This window comes from Pseudorca crassidens, chromosome 6 (genome assembly GCF_039906515.1).
Source record: "Pseudorca crassidens isolate mPseCra1 chromosome 6, mPseCra1.hap1, whole genome shotgun sequence".
Taxonomy (NCBI): Eukaryota; Metazoa; Chordata; class Mammalia; order Artiodactyla; family Delphinidae; genus Pseudorca; species Pseudorca crassidens.
This window is the reverse complement of record NC_090301.1, coordinates 55195878-55223234: the sequence shown is the minus strand read 5'-3', so window position 1 is coordinate 55223234 and position 27357 is coordinate 55195878. Positions and strand designations below refer to the sequence as shown.

At 38.7% G+C, this 27357-nt stretch overlaps 1 protein-coding gene across 1 annotated transcript in view; it reads right to left on the bottom strand.

The window, feature by feature from the left end:
- PDE11A (phosphodiesterase 11A) overlaps positions 1-27357 on the bottom strand; it is a 420155-nt gene that overhangs the window by 144815 nt on the left and 247983 nt on the right. Inside the window, exon 10 of the mRNA XM_067741438.1 lies at positions 783-833. Within this exon, the coding sequence (XP_067597539.1) occupies positions 783-833 (51 nt within the window). The remainder of the gene's footprint in view (positions 1-782; positions 834-27357) is intronic.

Here is a 27357-nt window from a genome sequence, read left to right as displayed (position 1 = left end):
TATATAATATAAAATATAAAAATTTATATATAACCATGTTTTGAACATTTTCTTAATGACTAATTGTTTTGAGTTACAGAACACTAATGCTTTTTGGATTGATCCAATCATTCATTCATTCAACCATTCAACAAGTATTTATTGAGTGCTACTATGTTCCAAGAACTGTGAAAGGCAGTAGAGATAGAGCAGTGAACAAAACATACAAAAAGCACTGCCCTGCTGGTGCTCATATTCTAGGTGGTATGTAGGATGTTTATCTCTACAGCAAATGGACCCTGACTGCTGTGGTTTTAGCTGTTCTGTCTCCTTCCTCTGTTGTCAGCTGTCACCTCACTGGCACCATGCTTTGTATTGTACCTGATCCATAGTAAGCACTTGGTAAATGGTAGCTACTATTATCCTAATCTCTTCACTTATTTTTACAGATGAAGATATAAGCCCTAAGATTTTTTAGTGAACAGAAAGTTAGAGGTAAGACCGAGGCCAAAAGCAGGCATCCTGATTCTCACCATGTTACACAGATCTTTTTCTGATACCCTGCATACTTAAAAAAAGAAAGAAAGAAATACTGAATCATTTAAATGATCATGAAGGGGCCGTTCAGCTCTATATAAGTCCCTCTTACCCTCTAAAACTGAAATATGCAAACATGCCTTCCCCTAATTCTATTCCCCCAACATTCAGTGGGCAGACCTCGTTCTAGAGACAAGTAACAAAGGGTCCGAAAGCCCTGGGAAGTTTAACTTTATGCACCATTAGGGCACCATTTGCTCCCTTACCTTAAACTTGTCAACTTCAGCTTTTGAACATGTTGCATGATAAGATAGCACCTGGTTCAGAAAAAAAGGAAAAGAAACTTTAATAACGAGACATGATTCAATTTTCTGAAATTCTCCTGGCTTAAAAATAAATTTTGTTCATGTATATCGCCTTGACATAACAGTGAATGCTAATGCACGACGAGATATTTCCAGTAACAGTCTGTGACACAGATTGTCATCTGTGCAACTACAGTGGAATCTATTACAATGTGGAATGGAACAACAGCCCATGTTAAAGGCTAAGTATTTTATATCAGGATGTTTTTATAAGTAGTTATTTTATAAAAGGGACATAATGTGGCTCAAGACCACAGTTCCCAAAGATGTGAATACTTGTCCTGTGAAATGCTTTGGAACACAAATAAATTAAAAGGTGGGGTGTGTGTGTGCGTGCACGTACGTATGTGCGCAAGTGTATGTGTGTTTGTGTGTGCATATGTGTGTGTACTGTGGCAAACACTGTAGCTTGCTGACTCCATTTCCATGTCTAGTCTATGTTCACTTGCCTGCTTTTGTTGTACAGGAAAGATTACATTGTTATGCCCAATCACCTGCAATGCTTTTTGTAAGAGGATTTTATTTCCCCGTCCTACTGACAGCCTGTTATAGGTCTAGAGTGGAAAGGGAAAGAGAAATGAGGCTGGCCAGGGACTGCCCTGCCCCAGACTTCTTGTTTTGTAGAACAAATAAACTCACATTTGCTTGAGTCAGTATTGGATGTTATAAGGTATATGTACACACTTACGCACGCACAAACGTAATGTATATATTATATATACGCTATCAGTCCCAGCCTTAATCTATACATATCTCAAACAAATAAATCTGAGAAAAGCTAATTCCCTCTTCAACTACCAACCTTAGAGAATCTCAGTGCATGTTTGGCCCTGAAAAGCGAAATAACACATTTTATTTTGTTAAACTCAGCATTTCCCAAATCTAGCCACAGAACTTCCTTTTAGGTGATATATTAATCTAGGAACATTCCAACCTGATAACCTACTGACCAAGGACTTTGAGAAACGCTGACCCAAGTTATGTACCATCCGTATGATAGAAGCAGAGCCACAGTGGAGTGCTCTAACCTCTCACAGAGGTTAGAGCACAGCCTCTAGAGCCCGACTGGCAGGGCTCCACCGCTTCCCAGCTGTGGGAGTGTGGACCAGCATCTTCATAACTGAACAGATTTTGCTCTTTTGGTTCATAGTTTACTGTGGTAAACTTTAGTTTGGCTGCCATTAAAACTTCTTACTATTTACAAGTCTCTTTCTGTAGATTCAATCTTCAAAATTTATCTTTATTTACTTTACAGAAAAATTCCCCTGAAACTCAAAATCTCTGCCACTGGGTGTTGCGCGGCCAGGCTTTTAGTATTTAAGGCATATTACCCACTCCCTTTATTTAAATCAACTTTACTTACTTCCTTTATTATTATTTTTTAAATAATAAAAGCTATTAACTTCACTACATTGAAACTATTTGAATGAGTGAAGCAGACAATTATTACAGATTAAGAATTCTGTCCACTTAACATGTTCTTTTGTTTTGTTTGTCATTATTGAAGTGTAGTTCTTTGTATATTTTAGATACAAATCCTCTGTCAGATGTATGTTTTGAAAATGTTACCTCCCAGTCTGTAGCTTGTCTATTATTTTCTTTCTTTCTCTTTTTTTCGTTTAATTGTGAAAGGATTCCCACCATCTAGTTAATTTATACATCTATCACCTCACATACTTATTTTTTTGTGTGTGAGAGCATTTAAGTTCTACTCTCTTAGCAAATTTCAGTTATACAGTAGTGTCATCAACTAGTCACCATGTTGTGTATCAGATCTTCAAACCTTATATGTCTTTTCTTTTAATGAAGAAAAGTTTTCAATTTAGATCAAGTGTGAATTGTCAGTTTTTGTGTATTGTATTGTTTTTATGTGTCCTTTCTAAGAAATTTTGCCTATCCTAAAGTTGTATATCCATACTTTTTGCTATCTTTTACAAATTGTATAGTTTTATAGTTTTGTTTAGGTCTATGATACATCTGAAATTAAATTTGTGTATGATGTGAGATTAAGACTTTAATGAAATAAATGCCTTGGTTACTTTGTTATGATTCTTAAATTTTCCGGAGCCAAAACTTGGAGCCAACATCATTTTGGAGTTCATTCTGAGATCTTAAGCCTCTCTACCTGCCAATCTATTAAGTCTAATGACAAACTGATATCATAATGGAATAATCATAGTTCAGGCATACAAAATAGAGTTGGGCAGCCATTGAGGATCTGGTCTCAGATATTTCTCTGCACCATTGAGAACTTGAACTTTCTGTGAACTATACCAAACCTAAGGACAGCAGCCATTTTAAAAACAACATCTGCTAGCTGGTCTCAAGGTTGTTCCCCTTTGTAACTATGCAACCATTTTGGACCCCAACCAATTCTTGCTTAACAAGCACCCTTACTTCTTGCCAGTTCCAATTATAATTCTTGGTAAACAACTCATGTAACTAACTGTGGCTCCGCAGTTCTTGACTTTATAAGCTTTGTCCATTTTGTAGTCCAGTGGAACACAATTCAAGTGCTTCTTGAATCTGTGTCTCCCGGGCTGCAGTCCTAACAAACCCCCAGTAAATGCCTCTTTATTTCAATCAGGTCTCCGTTTCTGGAAGTTTGGTTAACAGTTCATAGGAATTTACTTATTCTATCTAATTTGACCAAGTTAACAACAAGTTCTACCCTTTGAGTCTTTCTGCGCTGAGAGTTCTCATTTACTTTTGTAAAACTCTGAGAACCAGTAAAGGGAGCGGGAGAATGACCTCACACAAGAATCTCACAGCCACTTTCTTCCGAAAAAGTACAGTCTCTTGTGGATGAGCAGGGAGGAATCATCAGCTAATAAGAGTACCTTGTTCCTGCAGGAGCAGGCCCTTTGGTAAACCGCAGTCTGGGAGGATGCAGCATTGTCCCCTCTAAGATTCCCTAGAAAGGCAACAAGCCAGCAAAGCTTGAGATTCCTCAAGACAAGGGGATTCTTGAGTCCTGCCACAGAATACTCTGATTTTTCTCCTTCCAAGCAGTTTCTGCTGTTTGGTCCTAAAGGGTTTCCTGGGATGCAGCAGGAAGATGGAGATGTTTCATTGCTCCAGTTACCCTCTGGATTTGCTCAACACACAGAGCACAGCAATGGGAACCCAGCAATATCTGTACCCCTTTCATATAAACCATCAATGTAGCTATCACACAATCCTGACTAGATAGAAGTACACAAAAGTGATCTTGCTTAGCTCCTAGCTTCTTACGGTAGTAAAGTCTCTGATCAAATGTGATCACCTCACTGTTTTTAACAAGCATCTACAAAGGTTGTGAGGACACACAGGACTTTTCCTCATCACCTGTGGTCAGTGATCACATCCCATTCACTCCTCAAACTGCATCAGTTTTGGTTGTGCCCCCATAATTTCACTGAAACAGCTTGTATAAAGGTTTTCAGTTTCTTGCTACCAAATCCAAATCTTGCTGGACAAATCTGCAAATGTCTTTTGCAGCAATATTGAGCACAGGTGATCACTCTTGCCTTTTTTGAAGAATCTCCTCTCGGGGCTTTCTTGACACCACACTATTTTGGTTTTCATCCTACTTTTCTGTCTGTTCTTTCTGTGTTCTTTGTTGGCCTGTCTCCTCTACTTTAACTCTAAATGTAGAAGTTTGTTGGGCTCAGTCTCTCCTTCAGTGATGTCATACACACTCACGGCTTTATACATCACCTATAGGTTGACAACTTCCATATTTAGCGCTAATTTCTCCTTGAGCTTCAAACTCACATATTGTGCTGCTTACATCACTAACTTCCTACTTGGTTGACTCACTGGCATCTCAAATTTAACACATCTAAACATGCCTGTTGATTTTCCCATCTGTAGTAGGCAGAATGATGCTCCTTGCCCCTTCATGATATCCACATCCCAATCCCTAGAACATGTGCATATATTTATGTTACATGGCAAGGGGGAATTAAGGTTTCCAATGGAATTAAGGTTGCTAATCAGCTAACCCTTAGATGGGAACATTATCTTGGATTATCTAGAGGAGCGTAATGTAATCACAAGCGTCCTTATAAGTCAAAGAGGAAAGCAGGAGAGTCAGACTCATAGTGATGTGATGTGAGAAATATTGAAACTCCACTGCTAACTCTAAAGATGGAAGGGAGCCACGAGCCCACAAACGCAGGTAGCCTCTAGAAACTGGAAGCACTATGAAGGCAAGGATCAGATATGGTTTTGGTCACCAGTGGGTATCCTGTCCCTAGGAGAATGCCTGATACTTAGTTGGCACTCAGTAAATATTTAATGAATCATGCAATAGAAAATAATCTTAAAAGAAAAGAATCTTTCTATTTCTTGTATGCTTCTCTGCTTCTATTATTAGTGGCCTTAATTTATGCTTTTTCCTCAACAAAAATCATAATATGTCTTAGAGCATAGACTGAACAGTGTAGGAAGGGTTGTAAGATTTAGCAAATAAAAATACAGGACCCCCAGTTAAATCTGAATTTCAGGCAAACCATTAATATTTGCACTATTTGGGACATACTTCTACTAAAAATATTATTCGTTGTTGATCCAAAGTTCAAATTTCACTGGGTGTCTTGTGTTTTTACCTGGCAGCCCTACTTCTCCAAATTAAGAAGGCTAGAAACAAGTATGGAACACTCTGCACCATGTTCCCAAATATTCATGTTCCTCACCCAACCCCAACCCCACAGCAATTCCCAGTGACTTTTTCTTCACAGCATTTTATCTGGCAATCTTACTGAATATCTTCAGTCTAGAATATTTTCAGCAATGCCAAATAACCTCATTAATCTAAAATCTGTGACAAATCTATGGATGCCATTGAAGGAAATATAACAAAAACAAATCCTGATTACTTATAGCATAACCAATATTCCAAAGAGAATCATTACTCTGTGTGTGTGTGTGTGTGTGTGTGTGTGTGTGAGAGAGAATGACCATATGGCACAGCGAATGACTAAAGATCAGGCAAATTTCTATGGTTGAGAATAAAATGACAAATTAAAGAATTTATTTTTTTAAACTACTATTGTTGTTAAGCCCTTTTGGATAAGTTAAAGCTTCCTCCATGATTCCAGACTACATTAATTTTATAAGAATTTCCTCATAGGTTGTTGGGTTATGAGAGTTTAGCCATAACACACACATTCACAAATTTTGTCTGACAGCTAAATAAAATCTGTATAACATTTACATTCAAAAGTAAACAGCTGACCCACAGAGCACTTGACAAACATTAAACTTTCACAAGAAAATGTCTATCCCAGATAGATTTATCTTTTGTGTCTGTATTAATTTAGAAAATATTTTAAAGTAAAATCTAGTGACTCAGTTTCACTAGATTTTACTTTAAAAGATTCTATTAAGAAATCTTTATAATTCCAGTATTTGCAAAACCCTACCAACTGCAATTACCTTTTGGATTGAACTTGCTCCTAGCAAAACAAAGAAACAGAGGCAAGAAAATGTAAAATAAAGCAATAATCAGACTCATGCACAACAGAGTGAAGAAGTCATGTTTTTGTGTCGAGTCTCCACAGCAGGAAAAGACCATTAACTACATTTCAAAAGAAAAACCATGAGCAGAGCTATGAAATAGGACCACTGTAGTAAGTAAGCCTTGCCCTCCACCACGTGCGGTTCAAGACCAGAGCCAAATGCTTGCCTTGCAATCCCAGGAACTGCCCCTAAGTAGCTGAGGGCAAATCTCTCACATCAGTAGTATTGAATGTTAATTTATTGTGAATCTAGGAAGCCATTTGCTCCTGTAATGAGAAATGGACCATTACAAATGCTGGCTGCCAGGAGCATAAACATAAAGAACCACTTAACAAGGAATAGGAACACAGACCTCGCTGAGGACCCAGACTGGCTGTCTCGGGTGGCATGAATATTTACTGATAAGTTTATGGCTCAGGTGGCAAAGTGACACTTGGTGGCACTTGGAAAGTAAACTGATAACAGAGTTAAGTTAAGGTGGTCTGAAGTAAAATTCAAATAATTTATATTGATGAGCTCCAAAGAAGTAAAGAAACTTAGCGATCAGCAGCAGGCCTCCGGCCAAGGATGGTGACGAACCACAGCAATGAAAAGTCAATTTACCTGGGATGACATGATGGAAGTGCTAACTGAGTGAAGAAGCATTCTCCAGGATTTCTTAACAAGAGGATGGTAGGCTTCAAAGACACTGCAACTGAATGAATGCAGAGAAACTGAGAAATCATCAGTTTCTACTGTCAAATATTTAAGAAACTGCCTGCTGCTTAATGGAATGAAATGTTTCAAAAAGATAACTTCAAATAAGTGCATCTGCTGTGTGATCTGTTATCACACCCTTTGGATTATATCTGTCATAAAACATATTTTTAAAATTCTAAAAGTGACAAAACCTTTCTGAATTTAAGGTAGAATAAAAGATAACAGAGGAATCTGGGGTAATAAACAAAACAGTCAATTGTCAGGATGACTTTAAGGTCAGCTGCTTTTTAAATACTACGTGCAGGAAACAAGGGACACACTTGTAGTTCATATCAACATATATTTCTGGTGTACCTACTATGTGTAAACCATTGTGATAGATATTTTGGTCTTCTTTTTCCCATATTGGCAAATACATTTTATTGGAGGCCTCAGTTTTATTTGATTGTTGGTAGTTGTATGAAGCACTGTGCTGAAAATGATTGTTGAGGCTTAAGGGGGAGCTCAGCAGGAAAGTACGCTGTGATTGATTAGTGATGTCTTCCATAGGCTTTGGGGAGGGAAGAGTGGTGGCACGTGTGCTATGTATTTGCAATCACTGAAAACATCAGAATATAAGAAATGACTCTCTGGATCAAACTCATTCAGACTCTATTGATGAAAAGTGATACAAAATATATTTTGAGAAAATCATGGATGTCTAAATTTAAATGATTAGGGATACACCTAAAACATAGATGTACTTTTGACTGTCAATTTCATTTTGTATTAGGTAAAATTTCTACTGGCAATAAACCTATTAGCTCTGTAGCCAGCCACTGGCCCTCTGTGATATAAGAAAGAGTGACCGACCTTCTCAGGTAAGAGGCTAAAAGTTCTCCATTTGACCAGTAGGACAAGCTGGTAGAAGGTATAAGAAAGTACAATTACAAGAAAGTACCAAGTTCTTACTGGGTCCATCTTCTTAGGTATTTAAAATAATTGTCTTGGTTTTGAAAAAACAGGTTTCCTGTTATATGGAAACAGGAAGAAAATAAAAGCATCTATTAAATTGTGTTTAGGGGGATATGAGTAAAAGGAGTTTTCCAAAGAGCTTCTTGTACTGAAATCTAGCTTGACAACAGTGTCCCCATATTAAAAAGACTTCTAGGGTAATATGAGACCTGCCCATCTTGCTTGGATTCTCTTTTAATTAATCTTCTTGACAGAACAGACATGCCATTTTTACATTTCATTCAAAGATACGGAGTCAACTTCTCCAGTGGTTTGAGAGAGGCCTCAACTTAGGACGAGAGACACATTCATTATTTTTTCACCCAAAGCAAAGATTTAATTTAATCATTCTATGTCACTACCAGATTAAAATGTTAATATTTATAATCACACTCCAAATTTCAATCTAATTTTGAAAAGTAAGCCCTAAAAATACTGTCATTATTATAAACGTTACCCATTAGCTAGAATATAATGACAACACTAGAATATAATTCTTTTGGTAGCTACCCAAACTATCTTTCACTCTTTGCTCATAAGTTGTTAAACATTGGTACTTGTGCACTTTCCAGAGGATAATGTTATCTTGTATTACATAAATCCTGAAAATTAACAGGTACTCTGAAACTACATCCAAATTATTATCCATGGCAGATCAAGAAGGCCACACATTCTTTGACACTCTTCCCATAAGAAGTGGAGTCTACGTCCTTTCCCCTTGACTCTAGGTGGGGTTCATGACTGGTTCACTAGTAACATAATATGTAATAGTGATACTGTGCCAGCTGCACTGGGCCCAGGCCTTAAGAGACTGGAGGCTTCTATATCCCAGCCCTTGAAACATTCTCCCTCGTAGCTCTGAGCTGCTGTATATAAGGCCTATTTACCCTGTGAGAAGTTCCAGCCACATGGAGATGCCTGAAGGATGAAATACCAAACACAAGGAGAGAGAGGCCAAGGAACACCACGAAGCCACACGTGTGAGTGACTGGAGAAGCCATCTCAAAATGCACTGTCCAGTTCCAACCACCCCAGCTGACCCATGTGGATCAGAGATGAACCACCTATCCCGGCCATTTTGGAATTCCTGACCCATAAGATCAGGAGCCTTTTGTGTATCTTAAGACACTAAATTGCAGGATAGTTGGTTAAGAAGCAATAAATAAAACAACATCAAACTTCAACAGGGCTTGCCACCCTAGGCCATCCACAGATTTCTGCAATTCAGGTGTCAACTGAAGCTCATCTTTCAAAATCTAGGTAAATTGGTTTGAACCCTTAAAACTATAAAAGGCTGTGGAAATTCAAAGCCTTTTTCAAAATATCTGCAAATTACTGGCAGGTTTATATTCTTACCTTGACCTTCAAATTCTTATGTATTCTTGTACTGTATCTGCAATATAATCACCATACAAAAATGTGAAATTCAACTCCGCTTCCATTTCCACAAAAAGATCCACTCACATCAAGTGTTCATGAGTTCAGCAGATCTTGAAGAAGATTTTTTTTTGTTCTTTCCTCCCTTCCTTCCTTCCTCCTTCCTTCTCTCCCTCCCTCCCTTTCTATCTTTCTCTCTTTCCTCTCTTTCTTTCTTCTCTTTTTTTCTCTCTTTCTCTTTCTTTCTTACTGGAAACAAATGACGATGTTTCATGATTTCCGATAAAATGTCAGCCTTGCCATTCTCAAAACATCTCTTGGTTCTTCCACCAATGGGGCATTTCACTGACCATTGACCTTATAACTTTTAGCCTCTCTTCATTTTTCTGGCTTCTCTCCAATATAACCTTCCTTTTTACTTTTTCTCCCCTATTCCTCCATTTCAAATGTAGAATAACACAATTATCTCCCTTTCTCATATAGAATGGTTTTCCACACCCTCTGGTTTCTGGAGGTGGTCAAAATCTATTCCTTCATATCTTTACTATCCCACGAGGGCTTGTCAAGGTTCTTCCCATAGAATTCCAGTGCCTAAGTTAGATAGTATGTCGCCCACCTTCTTACACTTTGGGAGTTCTCACATGTCTCTTAAGCTGTTCATTAGCTCAGTGGTTCTCAAACTTTAGCATGCATCAGAACACAGATGGCTGGGCCCTGCCTCCAGACTTCCTGGCTTAGTGTATCTGAGGTGGGACCTGAGAATTTACATTTCTAACAAGTTCCCGGGTGAGGCTGATGCTGCTGGTCTGGGGACCACACTGTGAGAAGCACTGTTCTAATTCCCATCCATGGATTCCAGGTTAAAGATGTCTGGGTTAGAGGGGAGGTTATCAGCTGGATGTTGGTATGAGCAGAGAGGAAAGAAACAAAGTTGTTTGGGTCTTCTCCCAAATACCAGTATGATTTGAATAGCTCTTTTTAAGAGGTTTAGAACTGTTTCCTTAGTTTTATTTTGCTAGTTACAGTTTTCATAACTATCTTTTCATTTCTGAATCACGTTGAAAATAGAGATGAAAAATGCTGTGAAATTAGTTTCAGTGCATATGTTTAGAACACTTTGGTTTATGAAAGCAATTTGGTAAAGATCCTGCTTAAAATCATGTCATCATGTAAGTCAACTCTCTGACACTTCTGAGCACAGATATCCGAATTCATCCCCTGAACTGCACTGGTTTGCAGAATGACCTCATTCTCTCCTTGTCTATAGGGGTCAGTCAGTAGGAGTCCTTGATTTTGCTTACATAGATTAACTGCTTTATGGATTATCTATAGCATTCTTAAGGCAGGCCATTTCCTTCCATTTAGTACTTTTGTTTTGTTAATTTTTCACCACTTGGTACACCAACATTAGGAAGCTGTATAGCTTGTTGGTTGAGTACAGGGGCTTTGGAGTTAGACCGCTTGAGGTCATAATCCTGGTCCACTAGCCCTGTAACTTTGGCTTAATTATCTAACCTGATAATTAAGTCTCAGATTCCCCATCAATAAAAGGCAGGAAATATCTGCATTTTCCACTCACATTTCACTGGCTGGAGCAAGTCCCATGGCTCCATTTAACTTCAAGGGAGTGGAAGGTATAACCCTACCATGGACTCAGCAGGGGCAGAATCAGAAATATTTTGTGATGAACTCTAAAGATTACCACAATGGTTTAGGCAGTCAAACAGCAAGTTGTGTTAGAACTGTTTTTGAAATCAGAGCAAATTAGTCCAATATATGAACTCTAGTATATGGATTTTACGGTGTTTGTTCAACTTTTGCTTCTTTCCTGATTCTCTTCTGTATTTCAAAGAGTTGTAATTTGGTAGGCAGGCTCTCCAAATAAGTGGGATTATAGTATATCCTTATTAAATTCTCTATATTTAACAGATACAGTACATGTAGTGTATGGCCATTAAATACTGTTGATTTGACTAAACACACTTTGATACCTATTGAAGAAAATTATTATAAGTGAAGGATCATTATTGGGTTATTTCTGTTCCATAACTTTTAGAGCTGCTTAGTTACTAATTTCAATCACTTCAATGTCCTTAGGGTGAAGGAAACAGCCTATTTCTTTTCAAAAAGTTGCATGTGGCAATAATTCTTCTAATTTTTAAAAAGTTTTTAGTTGTCTCTCATAAAAGGTCTCAGCCATTAACACTTAAATTTAAAAGGTTTTTTTGATTAATTCTTAGTGTTATTCATTATAACTCTATACCTATGCATATTGGACTATAATTTATAACTGTTTCAAAATAAATGTTCCTTTTTCACAGTTGCATTACTCTCTACACTATATGTTAAAGTGAGGCTGTTTTTCTTAATCATGTAGGTTATTAAGTATATTAATGTTTCACAAATGCTTTTCTAATGAACTCCTTGCTTACTTGTTTTTTTTATTTGTTAATAGCAACAGAGGAAAATATAGCATTCTTTTGAACTAACTGAGCAACTTCGATTAGTTATTTCTGTTTCTAAAACAACTATAATATATGCCAATGATTTTTTCAAATCTATAATTTAAATATCTGGAACCATTAGTGATCTGATTTCACTTACTGCCATACTTCCAAGTAGCCCATTATTGAATATTTATATATATTTATTTTTTGTACCTCTCCCCTCGTGGTTTTTGTATAATCAACAAGGCTACCACGGTTGATGACTTGGGAGAGAGATACCTTGCTTATTTGCATTGATTATGCAGGAACACCATGGAGAACTTTATGTTTGAAGCAGCGTGGTTTTGCTGGGAGCTCCCCCTGGAGTAAAAGGAATAAGAAGGGACCGGACCTTGTTTGGGCCACTGTCAAACTGACTGGGGCCACAAGGGCAACTGGTTGCCATGGAGGAAAGGGAAGTCCAAAAGTGAGACTGAAAAAGGGCAACTTTTAACCTGCCTGGGCAAGGTTGGTAGCTACAGAGATCAGATTAGATTTGAGGGAGTAAGTCAGGGCATAGCATCCATGCGGTTGAGGTGTCCAGATTATGAATCATCCATTCAATCAAGAAATATGAATTGAGGACTTGCAAAACATTATCTGACATAAATGGTACCAATGTTTTCTTAGGTAGTCTCCCAAGGCAATATAAATGAAAACAAAAATAAACAAATAGGACCTAATCAAACTTATAAGCTTTTGTACAGCAAAGGAAACCATAAACAAAATGAAAAGACAATCTACAGACTGGGAGAAAATATTTGCAAATGATGCGACTGACAAGGGCTTAATTTTCAAAATATACAAACAGCTCATATAACTCAATAACAGAAAAACAAATAACCCAATCAAAAAATGGGCAGAAGACCTAAACAGACATTTCTCCAAAGAAGACATACAGATGGCCAATAGGCACATGAAAAGATGCTCATCATTGCCAATTATTAGAGAAATGTAAATCAAAACTACAATTAGGTACCACCTCACACCAGTCAGAATGGCCATCATTAAAAAGTCTACAAATAACAAATGCTGGAGAGGGTGTGGAGGAAAGGGAACCCTCCTACACTGTTGGTGGGAATGTAAATTGGTGCAGCCTCTGCGGAAAACAGTGTGGAGGTTCCTCAAAAAAACTAAAAATAGAGTTGCTATATGATACATCAATCTCACTCCTGGGCATATATCTAGAAAAAACTAAAATTCGAAGAGATATTGATTCATGCATCCCTATGTTCATAACAGCACTATTCACAATAGCCAAGACATGGAAACAACCTAAATGTCCATCGACAGATGAGTGGATAAAGAAGATGTGGTGTATACATATACACAATGGAATATTACTCAACCATAAAAAATAATGAAATAGTGCCATTTGTAGCAACATGGATGGACCTAGAGATTTTCATACTAAGTGAAGTAAGTCAGAAAGAGAAAGACAATTATCATATGATATCACTTATATGTGGAATGTAAAATATGACAAAAATGAAACTATCTATGAAAACAGAAAAAGACTCACAGACATAGATATACAGACTTGTGGTTGCCAAGGGGGATGAGGAGGTGGGGGAGGGATGGATTGGGAGTTTGGGATTAGCAGATGCAAACTACTTTATATAGAATGGATAAACAAAAAGGTCCTACTGTACAGTACAGGGAACTATATTCAATATCCTGCAATAAAGCATAATGGAAAAGAATATGAAAAAGAATATATATATATATATAACTGAATCACTTTGCTGTACAGCAGAAATTAACACAACATTGTAAATCAACTATACCTCAATAAAATCAATTTTAAAAAATATCTATTGAGGACTTAATTGTGCCAACCACCGTGCACATGGTCCCTGTCTTAATGGAACTTCTGTTTTAGCAGTAGAGACATACACTAAACAGGCAAACATATGCATTGAAATAATGGCTACAAAGTCAACTAGCAAAATGCTGAAAGAGACAGTGGGGGTGGGCGGAATGTGGGGAGATGGCAGGAAAGTGGGTTAGAGACTCCCTCTCTGAGATGGTATTTAAGCCAAACCCAGAAAATATAAAGGAGCTAGCCAGGACAAGGGCCAGAGGGAAGGTATTTTGGGTGGAAGGCAAAGTTGCTTGGAGGGCAAAGTGAGTGAGGCGGGGAGACCTGAGGAGGCAGGGCTGGGCAGAGGCCAGGCCATCCAGGGCCTTCTAGCCCAATAAAGGATTTTACTGTTGTCAACGGGATGACACTGAGGGATTTGGAGCAAGAGGCTGGCTGTGACCTGGGCAGCCCCTTATGCACTCCTCCTCAGTCACACCCCACTCCAGGCGTGACCACCACTCCCACTTTCGAGGTATTCTTTTCCTTGGTATATTACGTAGTTTTGCCTGTTCCTGAACTGAGAAAAGCAGATCCCCATTACATGTAGAACATGACCCTGTGGAGGATGGACTGGAGGTGGACAAGAGTGAACGGGGAGAGAGAACGGTGGCTGGGCCAGGAGAGTGGAAGTGGAGACTGAGATATGTGGAGACAATGCACCAGGATCTGGAAAAAAGAGCCCCATCCAGGGAGAAAGGACCAGAACCATGGAAGTGCTTAGCCTTTGTCTTTGTCTTTGTGATGCTTAGACAACTGTATTGCTCGAGACCCTGGCCACCCAAGTCCCAGCCTGGGCCCCACGCAGTGAAGGGTTCAGCTCTGGCCATCTTGGGCTGTGGTCCACCTCCTTGGGGAGGGAAGTCCCTGGTTCCCAGGGGGACATGTCCACCCAGACTATGTTCCAGGTACCCCAGAATTTCCCCAGGCACCCCACAGGCCCCAGTCCACTGCCAGGACCTGCATGGGCTTCTACCCGATTTGGCCTCCTCTGGGTACACGTTTATGGGGCTGTGGACAGAGTCTGGAATGTGCAGACTGGGGGGTTCACATGTATGTACAAACCCAGCACAGTGCAGGGAGGGGATGGGTTGTAGAGAGAGGCAGGCAGCAGGTAGTTCCTGGGTGTGATTTACCATCTTTTGAAAGCAGCATCCCCTTTCTGCTCCCTGTGTTATAGCACTATCAAGCTACTCAGCATCCAGATACTGAGTGAGATACTGAGTGAAGGCCAGTTTCTTACTTAGTCGAGTATAAACCTGGTTTCAAAGGCCAGTGTTTCACTACAGAAGCAGGCAGGCTCAGGCAGGGCTGCTCCTCGGAGGAACACTGTTCTCTCTCACTCTGTGGAGTAATCAACCTGCGCCTACTGACCCAGGCTCAGCATTTGCTTCTGTCAGGATGGAATTAAGGACTGTGATGCTGGAGCTCAACACAGACCCAGGCTATCACTCCTAGAATCTGTGCTGTAGAACCAAAGGCATTACAGCAGAAAGGAACAGTCTCCTAACTGATAAATAAGGTAGTAACTTTCAGTGAAGCAAAAGAGAAGGAGGACAATACATTTCCAAGGTGCTTTATTCAACTTGAGCTTTTAAATCAACTGCCTTTTCTTCATTATTTGTCCCTTAACTGCTGTCATCACTGTCTCATGAACCAGAAGAGACCCTTTACTTTGGCTCTCTTCTCACTCGCATCACAGCTGGTCAAAGGCTCCAGTGGTAAATGCAGTCCTGCAATTGATAGGACATTCCCTAAAAGACACCTGGCTGCACAATCTGCAAACGTGGCTCCTTCAAACATACAGACCGAGCTTGAACCCTTTGGCTCTGCTTCTAGCTGTGCAATGCAAGCCACAAAACCTTTCTCAGCAAGTTTCTAAGACTTCCTGAGCCCTAGTTTGCTCATTTGAAAAATGGTAATGATACTGTCTACTCCATACTGTTTTGGTGAAGGTTAAATGAAATATACATATAACGTAATACAGTGCCTGACACTTGATAAATATTTAATATTTGTAGCATTTTAAAAAGTACCAAAGAATAACATGACAAAAGGAGAAGAAAAAATAAGAATGTAAATTAATGAAAGAAAAATGTTTAAACAAATAAGACAGAACAAGTTACCATGGGGACTACTGTAACTTACTCCAAACATCCTGTGTCCGGGAACTCTTGTCCAGGATCCCAAAGCACATTCCTGAGACCACGGTAGTGGTGGCAAATCATTTGAACGTGGATTTGATTTTGGAAAACCACCAAATATCACTTAACAGGAAATAAAATGAAAACATGGCCAACTTTTTGTTAAAAAACAAAGTAGGACTATGAAGTACTGAGATGAATTTTCTCTCTATAGCTGCCAGAATGATCCCTCTAAAATGTCAAACTGATCATGTTCTTCTCCTGCTGAAACTCCTCCAATGATTCTCCACGGCCTTCACAATCAAGTCCAATTCCTTCCAGTAACGCAAGCATCTTGGTGATCTGGTCGTTGCTACCTCTCCAGCCTCAGGCCCTGCCTCTGCCCCTGGTGTGCCCTTCGCTCTGGCTGTACTGAGGCAGCCTAAACAGCAACTACCTCAGCCCTCCATGCTTCTGCTACAACCCTCCTGCCTGGAGTGTGCCCACTAGTTGTCTTTCAAAATTGTAGAGCTCCCTGACACCTGTCACTCAGAAGTTACCTTCTCTACAAAGCAGCAATGACTGAACTTTCTGATTTAGATGCCCCTCCTCCATGCTTCTCAACCTGGTACCCACCTCTCTCCTGGAACTCATCACCCTGTACGGCAACCATACTGTCACTTGTCTCTATCCTCCACTACACTGAAATTACTTGAAGTATTGTACCATGGCTTATGACATTTACATATTATCTGTCATGTTGTTTTGGTGAGACATTAAAAAGTACGAGGTATGAATGTATATACCTCAGGGTTAAGTGAGTTCTTGGCACATAATAGGTAATACATTCATTACAATAACAATTATTTCTTGCAAACCTCACAGTTTCCACTAAAGCGTTTCAGAGTTAATGATGATAGGAGTTAGTTAAATGATGACAGGATTATTAGAAGAAGTGCACAGACTCCTCAGATGACTATTTTTGCAGGGAAGCACCACTTGCTCATATCCATGTGTTCTTTGTTAAAGCTTACTGGATTCTGGTATAAAATGATATAAGATAAATGGGGGGGACCTTCAAGATGGCAGAGGAGTAAGACGTGAAGATCACCTTCCTCCCAACAAACACATCAAAAATACATCTACATGTGGAACAACTCCTACAGAACACCTACTGAATGCTGGCAGAAGACCTCAGACTTCCCAAAAGAACAGAGGTCAGAGGGTGACCTACATGCAGTAGCAGGGCAAAATCCAAAGCTGAACCCCAGGAGCAGTGAGAACAAAGAAGAGAAAGGGAAATTTCTCCCAGCAGCCTCAGGAGCAGTGGATTAAAGGTCCACAATCAACTTGATGTACCCTGCATCTGTGGAATACCTGAAGAGACAACGAATCATCCTCAAATTGAGGCGGTGGACTTTGGGAGCAACTGTAGATATAGGGTTTGCTTTCTGCATCTAATTTGTTTCTGGTTTTATGTCTATCGTAGTTTAGTATTTACAGCTTGTTATCATTGGTAGATTTGTTTATTGATTTGGTTGCTTTCTTCCCTTTATATATATATATATATATATATATATATATATATATATATATATTTATTTATTTATTTATTTATTTATTCTTTCTTTTTCTCTTTTTGTGAGTGTGTATGTGTATGCTTCTTTGTGTGATTTTGTCTGTATAGCTTTGCTGTTACCATTTGTCCTAGGGTTCTGTCTGTCCATTTTTTTTTTTTTCAGTATAGTTTTTAGTGCTTGTTACCATTACTGGATTTGTTTACTGGTTTGGTTGCCCTCTTCTGTTTTTCTTTTTTTTAATTACTTTTTTTATAAATTTTTTTTAAGTTTTTATTTTAATAATTTTATTTATTTATTTTTCTTTCTTTCTTTCTTTACTTTTCTCCCTTTTCTTCTGAGCCATGTGGCTGACAGCGTCTTGGTTCTCCGGCTGGGTGTCAGGCCTGAGACTCTGAGGTGGGAGAGCCAATTTCAGGACATTGGTCCACCAAATACCTCCCAGCTCCATGTAATATTAAATGGCAAGAGCTCTCCCAGAGATCTCCATCTCAACGCTAAGACCCAGCTCCACTCAACAACCAGCAAGCAACAGTGCTGGACATCCTATGCCAAACAACTGGCAACACAGGAACACAACCCCACCTATTAGCAGAGAGGCTGCCTAAAATCATAATAAGTTCACAGACATCCCAAAACACACCACTGGACACAGTCCTGCCCACTAGAAAGAGAGACCCAGCCTCATCCACAAAAACACAGGCACCAGTCCCCTCTACTAGGAAGCCTACACAACTCACTGAACCAACCTTACCCACTGGGAGCAGACACCAAAAACAACAGGAAGTATGAACCGGCAGCTTGCAAAAAGGAGACCCCGAACACAGTAAGTTAAGCAAAATGAGAAGACAGAGAAATATGCAGCACATGAAGGAGCAAGGTAAAAACCCACCAGACCAAAAAAATGAAGGGGAAATAGGCAGTCTACCTGAAAAAGAATTCAGAGTAATAATAGAAAAGATGATCCAAATTCTTGGAAATAGAATGGAGAAAATACAAGAAACATTTCAGAAGGACCTAGAAGAACTAAAGAGCAAACAAACAGTGATGAACAACAAAATAAATGAAATAAAAAATTCTCTAGAAGGAATCAATAGCAGAATAACTGAGGCAGAAGAACAGATAAGTGATCTGGAAGATAAAATAGCGGAAATAACTACCACAGAGCAGAATAAAGAAAAAAGAATGAAAAGAATTGAGGACAGTCTCAGAGACCTCTGTGATAACATTAAATACACGAACATTCAAATTACAGAGGTCCCAGAAGAAGAAGAGAAAAAAAAGGGGACTGAGAAAATATTTGAAGAGATTATAGAAGAAAATTTCCTGATTATGGAAAAGGAAATAGTCAGTCAACCCCAGGAAGCACAGGGAGTCCCATACAGGATAAATCCTAGGAGAAGACACATACTAATCAAACTATCAAAAATTAAATACGAAGAAAAAATAGTAAAAGCAGCAAGGGAAAAACAACAAATAACATACAAGGGAATCCCCATAAGGTTAACAGCTGATCTTTCAGCAGAAACTCTGCAAGCCAGAAGGGTGTGGCCGGACATATTTAAGTGATGAAAGGGAAAAACCTACAACCAAGATTATTCTACCCAGCAAGGATATCATTCAGATTCGACGGAGATATTAAAACCTTTCCAGACAAGCAAAAGCTAAGAGAATTCAGCACCACCAAACCAGCTTTACAACAAATGCTAAAGGAATTTCTCTAGGCAGGAAACACAAGAGAAGGAAAAGACTTACAATAACAAACCCAAAACAATTAAGAAAATGATAGGGCTTCCCTGGTGGCGAAGTGGTTGAGAGTCCGCCTGCCGATGCAGGGGACACAGGTTCGTGCCCTGTTCCGGGAAGATCCCACGTGCCGCGGAGCGGCTGGGCCCATGAGCCATGGCCGCTGAGCCTGTGTGTCTGGAGCCTGTGCTCCACAACGGGAGAAGCCACAGCAGTGAGAGGCCCGTGTACCGCAAAAAAAAAAAAAAAGATAATAGGAACATACATATCAATAATTACCTCAAATGTAAATAGATTAAATGCTACAACCAAAAGACATAGACTGGCTGAATGGATACAAAAACAAGACCTGTATATATGCTGTCCACAAGAGACCCACTTCAGACCTAGGGACACATACAGACTGAAAGTGAGGGGATGGAAAAAGATATTCCATGTAAATGGATATCAAAGGAAAGCTGGAGTAGCAAGTCTCATATCAGACAATATAGACTTTAAAATTAAGTACTATAACAAGAGACAAAGAAAGACACTACATAATGATCAAAGGATCAATCCAAGAGGAAGATATAACAATTATCAATATATATGCACCCAACATAGGAACACCTCAATACATAAGGCAAATGCTAACAGCCATAAAATGGGAAATCGACAGTAACACAACCATAGTAGTGGACTTTAACACCCCACTTTCACCAATGGACAGATCATCCAAAATGAAAATAAATAAGGAAACACAAGCTTTAAATGATATATTAAATAAGATGGACTTAATTGATATTTATAGGACATTCGATCCAAAAACAACAGAATACACTTTCTTCTCAAGTGCTCATGGAACATTCTCAGGATACATCATATCTTGGGTGACAGATACATTATATCTTGGGTGACAAATTAAGCCTTGGTAAATTTAAGAAAACTGAAATCATATCAACTGTCATTTCCAACCTCAACCCTATGAGCCGAGATATCAATTACAGGGAAAAATCTGTAAAAAATACAAATACATGAAGGCTAAACAACTACTAAAGAACCAAGAGATCACTTAAGAAATCCAAGAGGAAATCAAAAAATACCTAGAAACAAATGACAATGAAAACACAATGACCCAAAACCTATGGGATGCAGCAAAAGCAGTTCTAAGAGGGAAGTTTATAGCAATACAATCCTACTTCAAGAAACAAGAAACATCTCAAATAAACAACCTAACCTTACACCTAAAGCAGTTAGAAAAAGAACAAAAAACCCCAAAGCTAGCAGAAGGAAAGAAATCATAAAGACCAGATGAGAAATAAATGAAAAAAAAATGAAGGAAATGATAGCAAAATCAATAAAACTGGGCTTCCCTGGTGGCACAGTGGTTGAGAGTCTGCCTGCTGATGCAGGGGACACGGGTTTGTGCCCCGGTCTGGGAAGATCCCACATGCCGCAGAGCGGCTGGCCCCGTCAGCCATTGCCGCTGAGCCTCTGTGTCCGGAGCCTGTGCTCCGCAACGGGAGAGGCCACAACAGTGAGAGGTCCACATACCGCAAAAAAATAAATAAATAAAAATAAAAAATAAATAAAAATAAAACCTGGTTCTTTGAGAAGATAAACAAAATTGATAAATAAAATTGACCATTAGCTAGACTCATCAAGAAAAAAAGGGAGACGATTAAATCAATAGAATTAGATATGAAAAAGGAGAAGTAACAACTGACACTGCAGAAATCCAAAGGATCATGAGAGATTACTACAAGCAACTCTATGCCAATAAAATGGACAACCTGGAAGAAATGGACAAATTCTCAGAAACGCACAACCTTCCGAGACTGAATCAGGAAGAAATAGAAAATATGAACAGACCAATCACAAGCACTGAAATTGAAACTGTGATTAAAAATCTTCCAGCAAACAGAAGCCCAGGACCAGATGGCTCCACAGGTGAAATCTATCAAACATTTAGAGAAGAGCTAACACCTATCCTTCTCAAACTCTTCCAAACTGTAGCAGAGGGAGGAACACTCCCAACTTATTTTACGAGGCCACCACCACACTGATACCAAAACCAGACAAAGATGTCACAAAGAAAGAAAACTACAGGCCAATATCACTGATGAACATAGATGCAAAAATCCTCAACAAAATACTAGCAAACAGAATCCAACAGCACATTAAAAAGATGATACACCATGATCAAGTGGGGTTTACCCCAGGAATGCAAGGATTCTTCAATATATGCAAATCAATCAATGTGATACATCATATTAACAAACTGAAGGATAAAAACCATATGATAATCTCAATAGATGCAGAAAAAGCTTTCGACAAAATTCAACCCCCATTTATGATAAAAACCCTCCAGAAAGCAGGCATAGAGGGAACTTACCTTAACATAATAACAGCCATATATGACAAACCCACAGCCAGCATCATTATCAATGGTGAAAAACTGAAACCATTTCCACTAAGATCAGGAACATGACAAGGTTGCCTACTCTCACCACTATTATTCAACATAGTTTTGGAAGTTTTAGCCACAGCAATCAGAGAAGAAAAAGAAATTAAAGGAATCCAAATTGGAAAAGAAGAAGTAATAGAACTGTCACTGTTTGCAGATGACATGTTACTATACATAGAGAATCCTAAAGATGCTACCAGAAAACTACTAGAGCCAATCAATGAATTTAGTAAAGTAGCAGGATACAAAATTAATGCACAGAAATCTGTTGCATTCCTACACACTAATGATGAAAAATCTGAAAGAAAAATTAAGGAAACACTCCCATTTACCACTGCAACAAAAAGAATAAAATACCTAGGAATAAACCTACCTAAGGAGACAAAAGACCTATATGCAGAAAACTATAAGACACTGGTAAAAGAAATTAAAGATGATACAAACAGATGGAGAGATATACGATGTTCTTGGATTTGAGGGATCAACATTGTGAAAATGACTATACTACCCAAAGCAATCTACAGATTCAATGCAATCCCTATCAAACCACCAATGGCATTTTTCACAGGACTAGAACAAAAAATTTCACAATATGTATGGAAACACAAAAGACCCTGAATAGCCAAAGCAATCTTGAGAAAGAAAAATGGAGCTGGAGGAATCAGGCTCCCTGACTTCAGACTTTACTACAAAGCTACAGTAACCAAGACAGTATGGTGCTGGCACAAAAACAGAAGTATAGATCAATAGAACAGGAAAGAAAGCCTAGAGATAAACCCACGCACATATGGTCACCTTATCTTTGATAAAGGGGGTAAGACTATACAATGGAGAAAGACAGCCTCTTCAATAAGTGGTGCTTGGGAAACTGGACAGCTACATGTAAAAGAATGAAATTAGAACACTCCCTACACAAAAATGAACTCAAAATGGATTAAAGATCTAAATGTAAAGCCAGACACTAAAAACTCGTAGAGGAAAACACAGGCAGAATACTCTATGACATAAATCACAGCAAGATCCTTTTGACCCACCTCCTAGAGAAATGGAAATAAAAACAAAAATAAACAAATGGGACCTAATGAAGCTTAAAAGCTTTTGCACAGGAAAGGAAACCATAAACAAGACAAAAAGACAACCCTCAGAATAGGAGAACGTATTTGCAAATGAAGCAACTGACAAAGGATTAATCCCCCAAATATAGAAGCAGCTCATGCAGCTCAATATCAAAAATCAAACAACCCAATCCAAAAATGGGCAGAAGATCTAAATAGCCATTTCTCCAAAGAAGATATACAGACTGCCAACAAACACATGAAAGGATGCTCAACATCACCAATCATTAGAGAAATGCAAATCAAAACTACAATGAGGTATCACCTCACACCAGGCAGAATGGCCATCATCAAAAAATCTACAAACAATAAATGCTGGAGAGGGTGTGGACAAAAGGGAACCCTCTTACACTGTTGGTGGGAATGTAAATTGATACAGCCACTATGGAGAACAGTATGGAGGTTCCTTAAAAAACTAAAAACAGAACTACCATACGACCCAGCAATCCCACTACTGGGCATATGCCCTGAGAAAACCATAATTCAAAAAGAGTCATGTACCAAAATATTCATTGCAGCTCTATTTACTATAGCCAGGACATGGAAGCAACCTAAGTGTCCATCAACAGATGAATGGATAAAGAAGATGTGGCACATATATACAATGGAATATTACTCAGCCATAAAAAGAAACGAAATTGAGTTATTTGTAGTGAGGTGGATGGACCTAGAGACTGTCATACAGAGTGAAGTAATTCAGAAAGGGAAAAATACCGTACGCTAACACATATATATGGAATCTAAAAAAAAAAAAAAAGTTTCTGAAGAACCTGGGGCAGGACAGGAATAAAGACAGATGTAGAGAATGGACTTGAGGACATGGGCAGGAGGAAGGGTAAGCTGGGACGAAGTGAGAGAGCAGCATGGACATATATACACTACCAAATGTAAAACAGATAGCTAGTAGGAAGCCGCCGCATAGCACAGAGAGATGAGTTTGGTGCTTTGTGTCCACCTAGAGGGGTGGGATATGGAGGGTGGGAGGGAAATGCAAGAGGGAGGAAATATGGGGTTATATGTATAGCTGATTCACTTTGTTATACAGCAGAAACTAACACACCATTTTGAAGCAATTATACTCCAATAAAGATGTTAAAAAAATGATATATGATAAAGTAGTAGTTTATTTATTATCCAAAGTATAAAATATATATCCTTGAGTCCATACTAAGATAAATAACTAATTGAATAAATATTCAACCAACCAGTAAGTTGGTAGAAGAGAAATACCCTGTATAAAGAATTCTAGATAATGTATGTGGCTATTTCTTTCCTCAAGGAGGTCAAGCATAACTCCCTACTCCTTAGGTGTGCTTAGGGACTTCCTTCCAAGATTTCAGTATGGAAAGGTGGGGAAGAGGAGAGTAACTCCACAGTAGGGAGACCTGAGAAACACTACCCCAGTCAGGTGATCAAGGTCAACATCAACAGTGATACGTCATGTTGAAAGTATGTGCCCTTGACATGATGTAATGAAAATGTCACCTTACCTCTGTGGTTTTCCTCCTCCAGACCCATAACCTCAGTTTAGTCATGAGAAAAACATCAGAGAAATACCAATAGAAATTCTCACAAAATACCTGATCAGTATTCCTCAAAATTATCAAGGTCATCAAAAAAAAGAAAGCCTGAAACGCTGTTAGCCAAGAGGAGCCTGAGGAGACATGGTGACTAAATGTAACTGGGTTTTCTGGATGGGATCCTAGAACAGAAAAAGGATATTAGGTACCTAAGGAAATGTGAGGAAAATAGAGACTTCAGTTAATAATAATGTAGCAATATCAGTTCGCTAATTATAAAATGTACCATACTAATGTAAGATGTTAATAATTGGGGAAACTTGGTATAACATATATGGAAACTCTCTGTATTATCTTTCCAGTTTTTTCTGTAAATCTAAAACTGTTCTAAAAACAGAGTTTATTTTTTAAAATGTTATCTGGCTGATTCTCCATGTAGGGTCTCCCACTTTGCACAAAATACCTAAATGGAAACCCAGAAATCATCACTAAAACTGATAACCCACTGCTAGATTCTGGGAAGAATTTTCCCCATTTATAAGGCAGGTGCAGCTAAACTGAGGAAAATGACAGGCAGCGTAACCATGTTTCACCCCTGAAATAAAGCATTCCCCCGGCCTGAAAGAAGATGGGATGGGAGAGCATTGCTCCTTTCTCTCCTGTCAGGGCTCTTACTCAGAGACCCAGGATCTGCACTAAGCAGAAAATTAATCAGTTGACCTATTGAATGACAGCTGTTTTTGAAGGATTAGCCTTCATCTTGGGGGACAGAGTGACTGCAAATAAAACACTGTATGATGGGGGGATATTATAAGCAACAATTATTATTGACATTTTATGAGCACTGTGCTAAAGGTTTAACTTGCATTATTTCCTTTAATCCTCTTAACAATCCCACAAGGTTGGAAAGTGAGAAAAACGAAGCACAGAGAAGTTAAGTGACTTGCCAAGAAATATACAGAAAGTGGCAGAGCTAGAATTAAAATCCTAACAGTCTAATTTTAAAGCCCACACTTTTCTTTTCTTTTTTTAAAATTAATTAATTAATTAATTTTTGCTGTGTCGGGTCTTCGTTTCTGTGCGAGGGCTTTCTCTAGTTGTGGCAAGCGGGGGCCACTCCTCATCACAGTGCGCGGGTCTCTCACTATCGTGGCCTCTCTTGTTGCGGAGCACAGGCTCCAGACGCGCAGGCTCAGTAGTTGTGGCTCACGGGCCCAATTGCTCTGCGGCATGTGGGATACTCCCAGACCAGGGCTCGAACCCGTGTCCCCTGTATTAGCAGGCAGATTCTCAACCACTGCACCACCAGGGAAGCCCAAAAGCCCACACTTTTAACCCTTCTACTGTACTTCATAAAAAACCCTACCAGTAGTGTATACTGAGGGTTGAGATTCTTATTGTACTTTAATTGTGATCTTTATTTGTACTTTACTGTACTGGATTCATTCAACAAATATTTTTTGCATGTCTACTATGTGCCAGGTCCTGTGCCGGCACTGGACACACAAAGGTGAACCAGACATACAGACACATCCCTATACACAAGAGATCCAGAGTTCACTGGATTAAAGGGAGAATACACCATTTCAGCCTGGCAGAACCACACTAGATCTGTGCCTACATACTGGGTACTGACTCAACATGGAACTAAGTACATCAGCTTGCCCCCTTTTTGTGTATCTAATAAACGGGATTCTATAGTATGGAAGTGGACAGTGAGAGAGGCTCAAGGCCAATCACAAAGCCTTGCCAGTTGGTAAACACTGAAATCAAGAGAAAGCGCATCATCATGAAAACTCAGATAATCACTTCATGCAAGTGTTGTTACCTTTCAGCAATGTTATGCTTAGTGTCTTCAACAAGATACAAGAAGAAAGAGCCTCATTGAAACTACAGCAGAAAAACATATAGGTAAAATATGTTGGGACAAAATTTAAAATACAAACAAAAGAATGAGACAACAAAGCTCAGCTGTTACTTTCTCAGGGAGGGCTCTCTGGGACATACAACAGTAGCCCCCTATTTCTAGTCACTATGAAAACATCCTGCTTTGTTTTCTGTATGACACAACATCATGGATTTATCTTGCTAATCTATTTGTTTACTTATCTACTGCCTGTCTTTTCACACTAGAATAGAAGGTCAATAAGAATATGAAAATTATTTGTTTACTACTGAATCGTCAGTACCTAGAACAGCATCTACCACAAAGCAGAAGCTGAACAAATATTTATTCAGTGATTGAATACACAGGCAACAACGTGCAAATGGAGATGGGTGTAACAAATGGAAAAATTTCAAGGGAACCCAAATTATGACAGCAGAATTTAAACCCACATTGGAGTTAATAAAGATTTTTTTAAAGTGTAAGAGCTCAGGATCAACAAATCAATGGAAAAGAATGGACAGGCTAGAAGTGAACTGACACTTATAGTCATTTGTTTTTCAACAAAGGTGCCAAAGTGATTCAGGGGAGGAAGAAGAACTTTTCAATAAATGGTACAGATTTTTTAAAATGAACCTCAACTGCTACTGTATACAAAAATTATGGAGATAAATCATATATCTAAATGTAAAAGCTAAAACCATAAAGCTTTTAGAGGAAAACAAGGAAAACATCAAAGAATATATTCTTGATTTGAGGGCAGGCAAAGATTCTCAGATCACAGAAAGTAATAACCTTAAAAGAAATTTTTAAATGATATATTAGACTTCATCAAAACTAAAGATATGTGCTCATCAAAAGACACCTTTCAGAAAATGAATAGGCAAGGTGCAGATTTGGAGAAAATATTCACAATACATATATCTGACCAAACACTGGTATCCAGAATATATAAAGAATTCCTACTACCTAAAAATAAAAAGACAAGCAGTCCAATTAAAAGTGGCAAAAAATTTGGACAGTTCACAAGAGAAGATATACAAATGGTAAATAAGTACATGAAAAAGTATATAACTTTATTAGTCATCAGTGAAATGAAAATTAAAACCACAATAAAATGCCATTATAGACTTACCAGAAAGG